This window comes from Canis lupus, chromosome 17 (assembly GCF_011100685.1).
Source record: "Canis lupus familiaris isolate Mischka breed German Shepherd chromosome 17, alternate assembly UU_Cfam_GSD_1.0, whole genome shotgun sequence".
Lineage (NCBI taxonomy): Eukaryota > Metazoa > Chordata > Mammalia > Carnivora > Canidae > Canis > Canis lupus.
In genome coordinates this window covers 62,486,965-62,503,600 of record NC_049238.1, presented here as the reverse complement: position 1 = coordinate 62,503,600, position 16,636 = coordinate 62,486,965, and the positions used below count along the sequence as shown (strand labels likewise).

The window sequence follows — 16,636 nt, the reverse complement described above, 5'->3', positions numbered from 1 at the left end:
GGCTTTTATTTTTCTTCTCAGCAATTTGTTCTATATCTATAAAGAGCCTCCATTCTTATGTCATCATTCAAAGAAAATTCTTTTGTGAAACAGGAAATATTGGTCAAATTCAACAAAAACTCCAGGATTCAAATTCTTTTTATTTTATTTTATTTTTTTTTAATTTATGATAGTCACAGAGAGAGAGAGAGAGAGGCAGAGACACAGGCAGAGGGAGAAGCAGGCTCCATGCACCAGGAGCCCGACGTGGGATTCGATCCCCGGTCTCCAGGATCACGCCCTGGGCCAAAGGCAGGCGCTAAACTGCTGCGCCACCCAGGGATCCCCAGGATTCAAATTCTAAATTGTGTTCAGAAGAAATCATCATCATTATGTACCATGAAACTAAAGGTTTTTAGGAAATGATGCAGATGTTGTTCCAAGAGATCACACCCTGGTATTTGTCATGTGTTTTCTTGAAAAAAAAAAAAAAACATGAATATCAAGAATTCCAACTCATCTAATTCTCTAATACAGATTGAGAATCAAATTTTAAAAGAATGACAATTATGAAGAATAGCCATTTGTAGGGTCAGGAGGCCTCTGTCATAGAGAAGTGGAACAGCCCTGTGAAAATCCTAACAGGATTGGGCAGCCTTGCTGCTGTGCCAGGCAAAGGCTCAGGACTGGAGGCCCTGCTTCACTTGGCAGTTTGAATGACACAGGCACTGAGTGTTCACAGAGCAAGTTTCAGAATTCCCCTCAAATCCACAGCATCTTCTGGTGAAGGTACAGACTATTCAACATTCTACAAGACATCAAATAAAGTCCTATCATTTGGCAGATGCCTGCTTCTGGAGAGTTGTGGGGTGGCTGGAGTGGGGCTGTTGAACATACAGCAGAAAAGAGACAGGAAGAGAAAGAGAACACAAGGAACAACGTGGTGGAGAGTCAAGGACATTATGTAAGCAGACGCAGGGAGACAACTGGAAGAGAGGTTAGCATAGACACGTGGAAAAGAGTCAGACACAGCAGAAAACAGCCCCCAGTCCAGTTGAACTCCCTTAGTGAACAATCCTCATCTAAAGGAGGTTCTATTGTTTTACCTTCAGCACAAGTGGAGACTAAAGTGCTCCCAGGACAGAGGAACATGAGGGTGAGGAAACCCAGATCTATCCATGAAGGGAATCAAATGTGCATCCCTTGATCTGCACAGGTGAGATTGGGACCACACCATGCATCTACAGTCTACCAACCTGTGTGCAGTTTGTCCCTCAAATTCCTCACCTGAAAGCAGTATCCTGCCCTCTACTGTTGGTTGGGAGAATGACATTCTATTAATGAAGAGGGAAGGAGCAGAGGGAAGAGGAACTTACACCTCATTTAACCCTTGGTGGTGGCAGGTGCAAAGTCAGTGAGCAAGACTGGAGCCCTTGGCTCTGAGTGGGGAGGAGGGAGTGGTGTTCTGGGCGTTTCCCACAAAAATGATTTAGAATTGCATTGGGGTCTGTATAGAATATCATTTTTAAAAGGCTGGACTGGTACCCCCCTCTTTTCCTAGGATGTAGGATGTTGAATAGTCTATACTTACTTTTCCTTATAGGTAGCTGGCCTAAAAACTGCTGCAAGGTTTCAAGAAGATTCTGGAAAAAATTTCCTCTAGCTCATCAACACCTTGGACTGCTTTGTTTTTTTAAAACACATGAAAACAATTATGTTGTAGAATGTGTTTATTATTTATTTATTTATGTATATTTTTTTATTGGAGTTTGATTTGCCAACATATAGTATAACACCCAGTGCTCATCCCATCAAGTGCCCCCCTCAGTGCCCGTCACCCAGTCACCCCCACCCCCTGCCCACCTCCCTTTCTACCACCCCTAGTTCGTTTCCCGGAGTTAGGAGTCTCTCATGTTCTGTCTCCCTTTCTGATATTTCCCACTCATTTTCTCTCCTTTCCCCTTTAATCTCTTTCACTATTTTTTATATTTCCCGAATGAATGAAACCATGTAATGTTTCTCCTTCTCCGATTGACTTGCTTCATTCAGCATAATACCCTCCAGTTCCATCCATGTTAAAGCAAATGGTGGGTATTCATCCTTTCTAATGGCTGAGTAATATTTGTAATCACATCTTCTTTATCCATAGAATGTGTTTAAAATAGAGACATATTCAGGGATGCCTGAGTGACTCCTTTGGTTGAGCATCCAACTCTTGATCTCAGCTCAGGTCATGATCTCAGGGTCATGGGATCGAGCCCTGTGTAGGGCTCTGCAGTGTGGACCCTCCTTCTATTTCCCAGGGCATCTGGGTGGCCTACTTGGTTAAGTTGCTGCCTCTGGCTCAGGTCATGATCCTGGGGTCCTGGGATCAAGCTCTGTGTTAGGCTCCCTGTTCAACTGGGAGTCTGCTTCTTCCTCTCCCTCTGCTCCTATCCTTGCTTATGCTCTCTCACTCACTCTCTGTCTCTCTCAAGTAAATAAATAAAATCTCTAAAAAAAGATTCTTTATCTCACTCTGTCCCTCCCACTCCTGCATGCCTGCTCTAAATAAATAAATAAATAAATAAATAAATAAATAAATAAATAAATTTTAGAGACATTCAAAGAATAAAATAACTGATACCTTTTATTCTTCATTCCAACATAATCACTGATTAAGTTTTGCTGTATTTTATGCCAGATTTTTAAAAATGTATACATATCTCCATACATTTTTAAACAATCATGTTATGTGTTACATGCCATAATATTTTACATGATCTTGAAATTGCCTGAACATTATTCCATTTGACTATTATTTTATAATTGTAGTATATTTCATGACAGATATAGAATAATTTGTTCAATCAATTTTCTCTTTTGGAGAATTTATGTTGTTTCCCTGCCAAATTCTTTTGCTATTATATATAATATTGGAGTGATGATACTTATAAATAAATCATTGTGTGCCTGAATGCATATTTCCCAGGGGAATGCAGAAGGCATGCAAATGTGTAAGGATTTTTATTAAGATCATTCCTTGACTTTATGCCCTTAAGAGCTGTATGTCACCAACCAGTGCCCCCAGTCATGGCCTGCCCTTGTAATGGTGACTGCCCTTAGAGTTATTGCTGACATAACCCTCCATGCCAACAAGTAGCAATGTGAAATCCCCTGGACATGCACAAAACTTGCAGACCCAGGAGACATCATTCTCTCTCCCCAGTCTGATGATTACTTATCAACTTGCAAAGCTTTGCTGGATAATTTTTGTCTTATAGTCTCCAAATTTCTCTTGAGGTATTTCCAGATCTATCTGGAGTGCTTATGAATCATACAGGTATAAGGCAGGTGATGGGCAACACACCTGTCACCTGACATTTTTTGCTTGCCTCACATCTACTTGATGTTATTTTATAAGTAGGCTTCATTCCCCAGTGACCACTGCAGCCCCTCTGGGAATTCTGTTGGTCTGTCAGCCTGTAGGCTTTTTGCTGGTCATCAGCAAAGTCAAGAAGACATGGTTATAGGGAGAGAGCAGAAGGTGGGAATCTGAAAAGCTGAGCCCTGAATGTGACTTCTGGGGGTCTTGATGAATTATCTTCCCCTTTTTGGAGAAGGATATGAGTTTGTTTATCTGGAAGTTGAATGGGCTTGCTAGGTACTTTCAAGTGCCCTTTCACCTAACATTTTACTCGATGATGACCTGCTTTCCCTCAATTTCAGGCTATCTTATCTTCATTAAACAGTCTTCCTTCTGAAACTTGCCTAAACTTTCCTTTTTCTTCTTTGATGCATTTACTTTTATGTTCTCTTTGGAGAGGTACCCTGTATACGTGTGGGGAGAGGGGAGAGAGATTGGGCACAAACGAGCACAGAAAGGTGTGTGTATGCTTTGGTGTCAGTGCACATTTGCATGAGTGTCTATTTACATGGAAAGTGGTGAAGATCACACCCTTAGGCTTCTCCTGGGCAGGCATTGTGGATTCTACTCTCCTTTGTCCTGCTATAGCGTAGGGGTCTCAGTGAAAGATAAAAACTAGGGTGATCAAATCAGCATATGTGTGTGTGTGTGTGTGTGTGTGTGTGTGTGTATGGGTGTCATGTGATTTGTGGGGGTGTGAAGTCTGTGTGTGTGTCTATGAGTGTTTTAACACTTGGTTTCATGTGTTAGGGCATCAGCAAGAGAGGATGCATGAATTTTTATAAGCACTATTTCTTTGGAATAACAATAATGAAGGAATAAACCAAACAGAAAAAGGGTGAATTGGGAGCCAGGACTGAGTCAGAGATGGCTTGAAACAGGTACCATCTACACTCAGATAGGACTCACTCAGGCATAAAAGAAGCCCTGCTCTAGCTAGGGCTGCCCAAAGTAAGGCTCTGGGTAGCCTTGACCCATTGCCAGTCCATGAACGTGTACATACACACACACATGCACACACACACACACACACACATGCTCTCACTGCCTGTTCCAGGCCCTTTGCTGCTTCATATTGAGAGAACAATGAAAAAGTTGATTCAGCCAATGACAAGAACAGCCAGCTATGGAGTTAAAAGTGGTTTAATAGGGATAGGGAAGGAAAGATCCACTTGATCCCCAGGCCCCTCTTTAGACAAGAGTAGCTCAACCAGTGAGACTGTCTACATCTTTCAGAAGCTCAGAGACCTCCAGAGGAGTGTGAGGGAAATCTCTGTAGAGGGTGCAAAGAGGGAGGGTTATGACTCAGAGTGACAACATGCTAATTGTAAGTAAGAGACAGAAGGACAATGGGAGAGGGGATTCAGCATCCGGTGGTTGGCTCCCCCGGGGCTTGTTTGGCTGTGGACCTCATTACTTCTGCTTGGTCTTCTGCTGAGCTGGTACTGGAGTCACTGTTGAGGGACATGGCTCTGGAACCTTGGGCTGGCAGGGCTCTGGAACCTTGGTGTGGCAGGGCTCTGGAATCTTGGTGTGGCAAGGCTCTGGAGCCTTGGGGTGGCATGGCTCCTTGGTTTTGGGGGACACATGGCTCCTGGGGTGGAGGCTGGCATGGCTGTTTCACCTGCTGCTGAGGCTGGGGGGGAGGGATGCAGGGTTGCTTCTGCTGATGAGAACTCATGCTTCACAGGAGACTGGACCTACAAACAGAACAGATGACTTAAACAGATTATCTAGGATAGAAGACACATTCAATGACAAATATGTTTCTTTTCAGGCCTTCTTGGAAGAAACAGCCCCTCAGTTCCCCTGGCCAACCACCCAAACACACTTGAAAGTAAAATATGCTTTGATAATTTCTGGGTCCTTTCAAGAGGAGGAGTTAAAGTCAATTTGTTCTGCTCCATTTCAGTGGGGTTCATTACCCAGCAAACATTCTTCCCCAGACATGTAATATTTCTCATTGACAAGTACCCAGCACCACACTGAGATCTTTTGGACAGTGACATTATAGAAACAATTGCAGTCTGTCTACCCATCCCTAGGACCATGTGGCATACGTGTGACTTAAATATGCCTCTGTGAGTCTCAGCTCCTGTGACCTCATTCTGCCTTTGCTTATGCAATCTGCTCTGAAATGCTCTCCTTCCCATTTTGCTTGTCCAGATATGCCTCCATTATAGCTCATATCTTGTACCAGGAGATCCTGAGCATAGCTCCCCCAAACTGCCATAGCCCTTCTCTGTCCCTCTGTTCCCATACCAGTCATTATCTGCTTTGTATTTCACCTATGTATAAGCATGCATTATCTTCCCTGCTAGGCTGTGAGCTTGCTGAGTAAGTTCCATAATGGTCTGATCTACCCAAAGTGACTAGCATGGTGCCTGAGATATAACAAATGCACAACAGAGGTCCATCTCATGAATCAACATTTTTATAGGTGTCATACACAGAGAAAAGAGTGGTGTTGCTGAAAGGGCCTGGGCCTCAGTCCTAGTCATAATCTTGCTACTAACTTACTGTGGGTGGGTCCTTGCACAGGCTTGTCCCCTCTTTAGCCCCCAGTCCCATAGCTGTTTACCAAAGTGGCAGACTTACCTGACCCTAAACTCCCTTCACACTCAAACTGTGCTGTAATCTAAAACGCCCAGGATTCTGTAATTAATATCCTCACCAGCCCTCTTACACAGGTTTGCCTTTGTCCAGTTTCCAATAATAAAAAAAATAAACATGAATTTCAAATTGATTCCAATCAGAGACTTACCTGGTACACAGAGAAAGGGGTGCCTGGTTGCTCTGATCTGATGTAAAGTCAGTGGCCAGCTAGCTTTTTATAGGATGCATGAGCCCTGCCTCAAGGAAACAGAATCACCCCAGGCCCCCTCTGTTTTCATTCCTTACTTGTCAAACATGATTCACCCTATTCCCCTCAATTACCAGTTGGATCAGCTTTTGTGATGAAAACCACCCACTTGATATTTTTTGGCACTGGCTGTGTGACAAATGATGTCACTGATGCCTAATCCCCAGTGCCACCCTCTGCCTTAGACCCAGGCTTTGGGCTTGTGTTGGGGGAGAAGTGAGCCACAGGCTTCCTGGATAGTTTAATGAGTTAACCCTGGAAGAAGACATGAATCTTTTTTGTGGCCTTGCTACCTTCTTGCTCTCTCTTTTCTTGAGGAGATTGTTCCTCCTGTTTTGTGGGATAGAATATACTGGGCACAGGAACAAGTAGGAGAGGTGTGCAGAGGATCTGAGGTGGGTACCAGTTGTCTGCCTTAGAAAGGTAAATGCCAGAGGTCATCAATTTACTGATTACAGACTCCTTGTCTAGGGGTCCAACCCATTTCCTCCATCTTTCTCCTAACTTCACTGAACTATACACATTCAGATTACTTAATTATCCCCCCAACCCCACCCCTCCCTGACTGGTTGCTAATCTGGGTAAACCTGCTTTGCCTTCACCAACCACACCTTCACCCCTCTCCTACTTCAGAGATTTTTTAAGCACTAATTCCTCTTCTGGGATAACCTTCTCCCTCCACTCCACCCAGCCTTCTGGCCCTGGCCCTTCCTTCCTAACCCATCTGTATATTACTCACACACTGCCAAAACCTGAAAGTTTTTTCTAACTACCTTAGCCCCTTGCCCAAGCCCATCCATGGAGCCCCAGGATGAGACCACCCTCAACTCTCCCTTGCACACTTCTAGTCCAAGCCCTGACACCTGGAGGTCTTGTTGGCTCCTCTCTTGGCTCTGTATCTCCTGGGGGGGTATCTCAGCATCAGGGCTGTGCCTGCTCAAAACAACAGCACTCCCATGGTGATATTTGTTTCCACATTCACTCAACAAATAGGAATGGAAATCCTAGTATATGCCGGGCATGTCCCATTCTGGGAGCTATCCAAGTGTGAAGCCACTTCCCTCAACAGACTGGAAGATACCAAGTATCAGAGACACATTCTACTTTAGAGCCACTAGTTTAATGGCTCTAGAGAGGCTCAGTCCATACTCTTCAAGTGATGGCTAAGGGATTTGAGGTTACAAGAAGTGAAATAACTCCCTCAAGGTCAAATAACAATCCCCATGAAGAAATGAATTCTACACCAAAAGACTGTTCTTAAAATTTTTGTGTTTAAATTCAATTAGCCAACATATAGTGGTACATCATTGACTTTAGATGGGGTGTTCAATAATTCATCAGTTGTGTATATAGTATGTTCTTTTTGTTTTAACCCCCACCTCCTCCTAATGCCTGTAGAGGAAATTAAGCCCAGGCAGGAAAATAATTACAGGTAGAAAAGGGAACTCAGACTCCCAGCTTTCAGCTGAGTCCACTTGGTCCTGGAGGGCTTTGTATGATGGGCAAAGTGAGAAGGAAAAAAGAGTCTTCCCTTTTGGGTAAATCCTTAATCTTTGTAAGATGAATCCTCTTAGGCAGGAATAAAGCTGCTTAATGTTTGAAGTGGCCCTGGAATTAACAGTAGGTATTTCTAGCTCCGCTGAAAATAGGAAGGGCATGAATTAGCATAGGTGGAAATAAGGGACTCATTGAGCATATCATCACTCAGTGGACCAGGGTCTGAGAGAAGAAGGGAACAGCTAAGATGTCTGTCTGGAACCAGAGTTCCCTTCACTTTGGCTTAGTGACAGAGCCTGGGTACCCTGACCATTAATGACACTGAAGCTGGCAGGAGGTGAGCAGACTCTGAGCTCCTGCCCAGCCATGCCTTCCTTCCATGGTGTTCAGATCTTCAAGATTATCCTTGCCACATGGAATTTCTTTCCTGGAAACATAAGAACAGGGATCCCCTGAGTCTTTACACCAGTAACTTCCTGTGATTAACATAACATGAAACTGAAGTCACTGGTTAAACGCTGTTCTCAAAACACATCTGTTACTGGGTGTGGCCTTTGGAAAAATCCAAATCACGTTTAGAACCCAGGTGCGTGGATAGCTCCTCCTCTTCATTCCCCTTCCCTGCCCCCAAACATACATCTAGCAAGCCAGCACCTGCTGCCTCCAGCTAGGTCACCTTTTGTGAACTTGAGTCCTGAATCAGCCTCTCCCTGTGTCCTTATGGCCATTGGTATATCTCCATCCTCACCCAGTGCTGGTGGGTAGTACCTGCTTAGCAAGCTGGTGATTATAGAATAATTGACTGCCTGCCTGAATGAATGAATGGCATTCTTTGTAAAGAGAGGCCCAGAGACTGCTGGGAAGTTCCTTGTCTTTGGGAGTGAGCTGGGAAGAAGAGGAAAGTCTCAGCAAAGGACAGATGGTGCAGCCTTCCTCATGCATCTGCTCATTGTCAGTCAGTTAAGTGACCATCTGTCTCTGGGCTGGTGCTAGTGCTGTGACCACAGGTGAGCTCCCAGCATCTCATCTCACTTTTGTTGTCTTCCAGGCTTGGGCTAGGTCCCTCTTGTCACCTAAACCTGCTCTCAGGAGCCTTGAACAGAAGGAGCACCAGGGAGAACCTGCTACTCTACCTAGGAGGATTCTTAGCTGGAGGATCTTGCTTCCTGTTCTTCTGTCCTGTAGGGTCACCCAGCATGTCTCAGGCTCTGGAGGATCTGAACCCAGCTCTGCAGTTGGGGTGCCCTGTGCTCTCTCTAGGCCTTGGCCCTGAATGCAAAGAAATTTCCCTGTCACTTGATAACCTACTTTGGCTGGAATCTCCTGTCTTCCTTGACTTGTGCTCCCTTGGCCCCACCCAATGCTGCTCTGGCTCTAGCCTCTGGAACTTTCCATGACTCCCAACATTATTCTCCCTGTTTGTTCATCTAAGGCACACTCAGTGGTTGGTAGTAAGTCTGTTCCCCCTTTAAAAGAAGCTCCTTTCGGGGAGCCAGGGTGGCTCAGCAGTTTAGCGTTGCCTTCAGCCCAGGGCGTGACCCTGGAGACCCGGGGTCGAGTCCCGCGTCGGGCTCCCTGCATGGAGCCTGCTTCTCCCTCTGCCTGTGTCCCTGCCTCTCTCTCTCTCTCTCTCTCCCCTCTCTCTCTCTCATGAATTAAAAGAAAAAAAAAGAGAGAGAGAGAGAGAAGCTCTTTTTCACTATCAGTATGAGTTTAACAGGTGAATCTGGCCCCACAAATGTCCCACATAAAGAAAGGGGGAAACGGGGTGGATTACAATGGGAAGTACACCTCTCATGATTTCATAGGACCTCCTTCTCAGAACACAGGGGCTGCTGCTGTTCACATGGCAAAATCTGGCTCCCCTCTGGACCAGCTGCAAGAACATCCTTTAGCTCAGCATGTGCCTCTGACTCAGCACACATTTGCAGAATGGGGAAATTTGTAGCCCTCAGTTCTTCAATGATTGGGTCCTTCCCTGCTTACATCACTCCCTCCTGTGATTCCCCAAGACTCAGAGTATACCAAGAATGTCATGCAGAATTTAAAAGCTAGTCGTTTTATCATGGGGGCCATGTTTAAAACACACAAACACCTTGAAGCAACCAGTAGTAGAGACCCTTCCCCAGTCACCTTAAGGAGTTAGGGGCATCAGAATGATGGCTCATTTTAGGCCATGATGATTTTAAAGAAGTCTTCACAGCACATGGGGTCCTCCACATGAAAAAAGAGGAGGAAATGGAAAAAGAGACACCAGATACCTGGTATGTAGAAGCCTGTGGAACTCTTGGGCTCAGCAGGCAGGAGACGTAATGTTTGCAGAGATTGATGCCAAGGTGGAGAGGGACCAGAGTCTTAGCACTGCACAGCTTCTATGCTGGTGCTGGTCCCAGAGAAGGGAAAGGACAACTGGGGAGGGAGGGCACTCATTCCAGGCCTCAAAGCTGCTTTGGCAGCAGAATCAGACTGCAGCTTGGGATGCCCAATTTCCTCTCTACCCCCACTGTCTCTCTAAGAACAGGGCATGACCCCCTCAGATTTCCTCTTTTCCCCTCTCAGTCCCTCAAGGGAAGGAAAAAAAGTTAAATCTGTTTTTCTTGCTTGAGACAAGTAGAAAAGAAAGGACCCAGGCTTAGTGTCTGGCCCAGCTACTCCAAAGCCTGTTATCCTCTTCATATCAGGATGATTTTGAGCTCATAATCTAACCTTTTTGTCCCTTGATGTTCCTATCTTTGAAATGGGAACATTAATGAGTACTTCACAAGACTGTTGTAAAGACACAATAGCCAAACTGTGGAAGGAGCCTTGGTGTCCTTTGACAGATGAATGGATAAAGAAGCTGTGGTCTATGTATACAATGGAATATTATTCAGCCATCAGAAAGGACAAATACCCACCATTTGCTTCAATGTGGATGGAACTGGAGGGTATTATGCTGAGTGAAGTAAGTCAATTGGAGAAGGACAATCATCATATGGTTTCACTCATATGGGGAATATAAAAAATAGTGAAAGGGATTAAAGGGGAAAGGGGAAAAAATGCGTGGGAAATATCAGAGAGGGTGACAAAACGTGAGAGACTCCTAACTCTGGGAAATGAAAAAGGGGTAGTGGAAGGGGAGGTGGGCAGGGGGACGGGGTGACTGAGTGATGGGCACTGAGGGGGGGCACTTGACGGGTTGAGCACTAGGTGTTATACTATATGTTGGCAAATCAAACTCCAATAAAAAATATACTAAAAAATGATGAAATGGAATGGTGCTTCAAACACTCTTAGAAAGAATGGACTAAAAATGTGCATACTAATTCCTGCTAATTAGTCTCATTCTTTCTTTTCTGTCCAATACAAATGAAATGAAACTTCTTTCTATTGTCTAAGTGTTTCCCTTTTTCTGCCTTATGTCCATGTGTGAGTGTTATGTGTGTGCTCACATGTGTATGTGTTTGTGTATGAGTGAGGACTCCAATGCTGAGTGCCCCTTGCCAGTGGAGCACCATGCTAGGGCTTTCCAATTGCTTTTTCTCCTCTCATTTTTTCCACTAAACTTTGAAGTGTGATTGTGTCAGATTACACAGTTCATGCATTATATGAGCTGGGGTGAGGAGGTGGCTAAAGGTGTTGGAGATCATGTAATGACCTAGGCATGCCTTAGATAAGGAAACTGAGGTAGAAAGGCATTAAGAAACTCTCCCAGAGGTCAAAAGGTAGGAGATGCCAGGATATAGTCCCTTAACAACTCTGCCATATTGCTTCTCAACATTAGTTGGTTATTCTATAAGCTACTCTCAGGACAAACACCGACTGGGTCCTGATGTTCTTGCATAGCTGAATGATCAATTGCCCATCTATTAACAAGTCATTGAACCCATTCTACAGATTTGGAAGCTCAAGCACAAAGAATAAATCACCTGCAATGGCAAATAGGTGGCAGGGACAATATATAAATCCAGCACTGATGCCTTTATGCATTTCAGTTGATCTTACCTATAAGTTAGGAATGATAATATTTTCTTCCAGAGCTGTTATTAAATGAGATTACATATGCAAAGCAACTCCTATTGTGACTACAGCATAGTAGATGGATACCAGCTGTCATGTGTATTTCTTCCCCCTAGGGTCTGCAGTACATTGATTATTGGAAACTCATCTCCAGTGACTAAGAACATACTATAATTTTCTTGGTTTGTGAAGTAGTCAGTTCGTCATTTATTTATCACGTGTTTTCTGAATCACAATCAAATGTCAAGCATGAAGTCCCATCCTTTATGAAGTCCGGTGGAGGAATAGGCAGGCTTATGTAAGTTTCTGGGACCCAATACCCATTGGTGAAGGGTGTTTCCCCAACTGACCTAAGCATAAGAATCACTTGGGATGCTTGTTAAAAGTACAGTTATTACTTCTTTATCCTAATGACATAGAAATAACTAAGGGAGGCTCTAGGATCTGTATTTCTAAAGTGTTCATTGGGTGGTTTTTATGATCAAATAACTGGGGGAACACTAGGTTCTCAATCCAATGGCTGTTCTCCCTTGATTGCAATGGGCATCATCTGGTATCTTTTAAAAATTTTGTCTTAGTTTCACTTTAGTTCTAACCATTGGATTTTTAAAATAATAATACATTTATTTTTTATCGGTGTTCAATTTGCCAACATACAGAATAACACCCAGTGCTCATCCCATCAAGTGCCCCCCTCAGTGCCCGTCACCCATTCACCCCCACCCCCCGCCCTCTTCCCCTTCCACCACCCCCAGTTCGCTTCCCAGAGTTAGGAGTCTTCATGTTCTGCCTCCCTTTCTGACATTTCCCACACATTTCTTCTCCCTTCCCTTCTATTCCCTTTCACTATTATTTAAACTCCCCAAATGAATGAGACCATATAATGTTCGTCCTTCTCCGATTGACTTATTTCACTCAGCATAATACCCTCCAGTTCCATCCACGTTGAAGCAAATGGTGGGTATTTGTCATTTCTAATGGCTGAGTAACCATTGGAATTTTAACAAGTCCTTGAATGCTATCAGGATTGAAAATCACTGTTCTAACAGAATGGCTGAATTCCTATTCCCTGAACCCAGACCGCCCCAGTGCCCTGAACTCCTCTCTGTGGAAAGGAGGTGAGATGAGTGTTGGACACATATTGATGTTGATGCAACTAGATGCTGATGGATATGAGTGTTTAGCCTGAGGACATTGGGAGCCTTGGGAAGCAATTAAGTCCCATCCAAGAAAGGCTAAGTACTTCCACACACCCTTGAACCCAACCCTCTCTACAAAGAATCATCAAAGAATAATCTCTGGCTGGCTTGGCCAGGCAGGTTCTGGAGCCAGTGGCTTGGAGTTAGTAGATTGTCCCATGTCACGTCCCTGGACACCATCATGTACACAGTACACAGACGTTTTTGCTGGTGTTGGGGGAGGCAAAACTACAGGTATCCCTCACTTTTTGAAAGTTTGCATTATACCACTTTTTAAAAACCAAAGACCTACATTAGTCTCCATTTTTGCTAATCAAAAGAAATCTAAAGAATATTGCCATGTTTATGAAAAAAAAAGGGCAAAAACGCTTTTGTTTTGCATCATGCCCTCTTATAGAGGCAGTATGCACTCTGAGCAGCAAGAGCACACCTGCCAACCTCATTGCCCAGGGACTGTACTCAGCATCTCATCATCCAGCAACCAGGATCTGAAGTACATTGACTATTGGCAACTCATCTGCAGTGACTCAAAACATTCTATAATTTTCTTGTGGAAAATTCTTGTGGGAAATTAAAGTTCTTTCATAACTGTCCATGAACACCTGTGCTTTATCTTCATTTAGTTTATTCACCCTTTAGCAAGATGTGTCCTAAGGTTATCAGAAAAGGCTAGGAGAGGTTATTTTTTGGGTCTGGGAATGCTAAAATGTCCCATATTAAATTAATGGTCATTGCTTCTTTGCTTCATGCTATTTCAGTTCACTGAAGTTTCCACAGGAATGCTCTACTTTTGGATAGTGGGGAAACCTGTACCTCTAGCCATCTTAGGTTTTTAGCTCAGACCCTTTAAAAAATAAAAAGAAAGATTAACAAGAGTAAAAAAACAAACAGTATATTAATATGTACAGTGCACATCTCCAGAGAGAAACCTAAGACAAAGAGTAAGTTGCACAAACCCAGGACGGTGACTTGAATAGCATTTTCAACAAAGAAAATGACAGAACAGACTTGCCAGGGCACCAAATCGTGAGAAGGTAAACATGGGTGGGAATTAAAGAGGAAAGTTTGTTTGCAGATTCCTCTGATGCCATCTCTGGTCTGGTTTGGAGTCTGTTTCCAGTAAAAGGAGAATTTATAGCCCACCTCTAGTAGAAAATGGAGGATTTTTTCTGTGTTTTGCTATTTTTTAATTGCCTTCAGCTCAAAATAATTATTTTTTAAAAGATTTTATTTATTTATTTGAGAGAGAGAGAGAAAACATGACCAGGGGAGAGGGACAGAGGGAGAAGAAGCAGATTCCCTGCTGAGCAGGGGGCCCAATGGGGGACTTGATTCCAGAACCCTCGGATCATGACCTGAGCCAAAGGCAGACACTTAACTGACTGAGCCACCTAGATGTCCAGCTCAAAATAATTTTGTCAAAGAGACATATTTAGGGGGTCAGGTGGGGCATTGTTCTATCTCTTGGGGTGGAGAGAATTTTCTGGGCAAGTGGAATGATGAAAAGTTGGAACAGGGTAGTGAGCTTCCTCCTCCAATGCCGCATTTAGAAGTTTTCTAGGTATACTTTCCTTTCCTCAGAAGAACAGAAATGTTATTTCAAATCTCATTGATTTGTTGTGGATGGGGTTTGAAGACAGAATGGGGTGAGAAAACAGTGAAGTATGTACAGAATAGTGAGAAAAGTCATTATTTGTCAAATCAGTCAGGATAGGATACATTGCCTGAGTATTTTTTAAATTAACTTTAAAATTTTTTGGAAGTACAATATTATATAGGAAAATACACACAGCTCAATGAATTTTCACAAAGTAAATGCACCCATCTATCTAGCACTCATCGAGAAATGCAGAACATGAACATGTCCCGGGAGCTTCACATCTCACCTGCCAGTGGCCTGACCATACTTCAGTGGGGTCATTCTGTATGTTCTCTTACTGTCTGCTTTCTTTCCACCACAGGGATGTTTGTGAGACTCATCTCTATTACGTAGTGTATTGTGTACAATGTCATTGCTATGTAGTGTCTTATTGTATGAATATACCACAATTTACTTATCCATACTTCTGTAATAAATATTTAATATATTTTCACCTTGAGGTTATCATGAGTCTTGCTACTATGAACATCTTCATCTATATGTTTTACAATCAAATGTATGCATTTCTTTTGTATATACGTTAAAGAGTGAACTTGCTAGGATAAAGATGCATTTATTCAACTTCAGAAAATAGTCCAAAGTTTTTAAAAGTGGCTGTCCAATTTACACCTCCATCAGCAGTCAAGAGAGCTGCTATCTACACATACCCTCTCCTACACATGGCATTTTCTATATTTTTAATTTTTCCCAAGATGTTGGACTGTGTAGCAGTATCTAATTTGAATATCTCAGCAACTTTTTATATCTATTGGTCATTTGGACATTTTCTTTCATGAATCATCTGTTTAAATCTTTGCTCATTTTCCCAGTAGGTTGTTTGTTGTTTTTATTGATTTTAGGAGTTCTTTATGTATTGTGTGTCTGTATCATGTACATATTGTAGTATGTATTTATATACATACACATACACACATATATACATATATATACACATATGTGTGTGTGTGTGTGTGTGTAAAATTCTCCCAGTCTGTGTCTTTTAATAGTATCTTTCGTTGAATAGGTTTCTTACTTTTGATGTAGTCAAATTTACTAATTTTTTTCTACATAGAACTTTTTTGCTATTTAAGAAATGTTTGCCTACTCCACGGTCACTAAAACTTACTTCTGTGTTTTCTTCTAAAATCTTGTGTTGCTTTACTTTTTAAAATCTGGATCTATAATTTATCAGGAATTATTTTGAGGGGGAAGCTGAGAAGATGGTGGAGGAGTAGGGGTCCTCATTTCACCCGGCCCCACCAACTTACGTAGATTACTTTTAAACCATCCTGAAAACCTATGAATTTGACCTGAGATTTAAGGAGAGAACTGGGATTCCCTGGGTGGCTCAGCGGTTTCGCGCCTGCCTTTGGCCCAGGGCGCGATCCTGGGGTCCCTGAATGGAGTCCCACGTCGGGCTCCCTGCATGGAGCCTGCTTCTCCCTCTGCCTGTCTCTCTCTCTCTCTCTCTCTTCTGTCTGTCTATCATAAATAAAAATAAATCTTTAAAAAAAAAGAGAGAACAGCCACAGTGCAATGGAGAGAAGGGTTTTCGCTTCTAACAAGGCAGAAAGGTGGGGGGGAAAAAGTATCAAGTGGGGGAGGGGCCCTGCGAGGAGCCAGGCTAAGGCCACAGCTAGAGCCTCCGGGACTGGAATGGCCCAGCCTGGGAGAAGCAGGAACTTTAAAAAATCCACACCGGATTCTCCCCGGAAGGAAAGGTGCTCAGCAGGGAACCTGCGCAGCACCGCAGGGAGGGGCAGGGACTCCCCCAGGCTCCCGGAGCCACTAACAGAGGAGGTGCGCCCGGGGAGAGCCCCCGCACGCGGCGGGCTGGTCTCGGTCAGGGGCTGGAGCGCGCCCGGCGGGGCCCCGGGGGGAAGCCGGTGGGTCAGGCGGCGGCTCTGGACCAGGGGCTGCGCCCTGCTGCCTGCGGGAGCTGCGCCCCGGGAACGGGAACGGGAACGGGAACGCGAGGCCAGCAGCACAGGCCCCGGATCCCAGGCCCCGAGCGGACACAGCCCAGGATCCTGCGCTCCCCCTGGGGAAAGGCG

General features: G+C 43.9%; 1 protein-coding gene across 1 annotated transcript in view; it reads right to left on the bottom strand.

The window, feature by feature from the left end:
- Positions 1–4,510: 4,510 nt before the first annotated feature.
- LOC100685649 (cornifin-A) overlaps positions 4,511–16,636 on the bottom strand; it is a 28,761-nt gene continuing 16,635 nt past the window's right edge. Inside the window, 2 exon segments of the mRNA XM_038560626.1 lie at positions 4,511–4,966; positions 4,968–5,085. Coding sequence (XP_038416554.1) covers positions 4,799–4,966; positions 4,968–5,066 — 267 coding nt within the window. The 5' untranslated portion in view covers positions 5,067–5,085 and the 3' untranslated portion in view covers positions 4,511–4,798.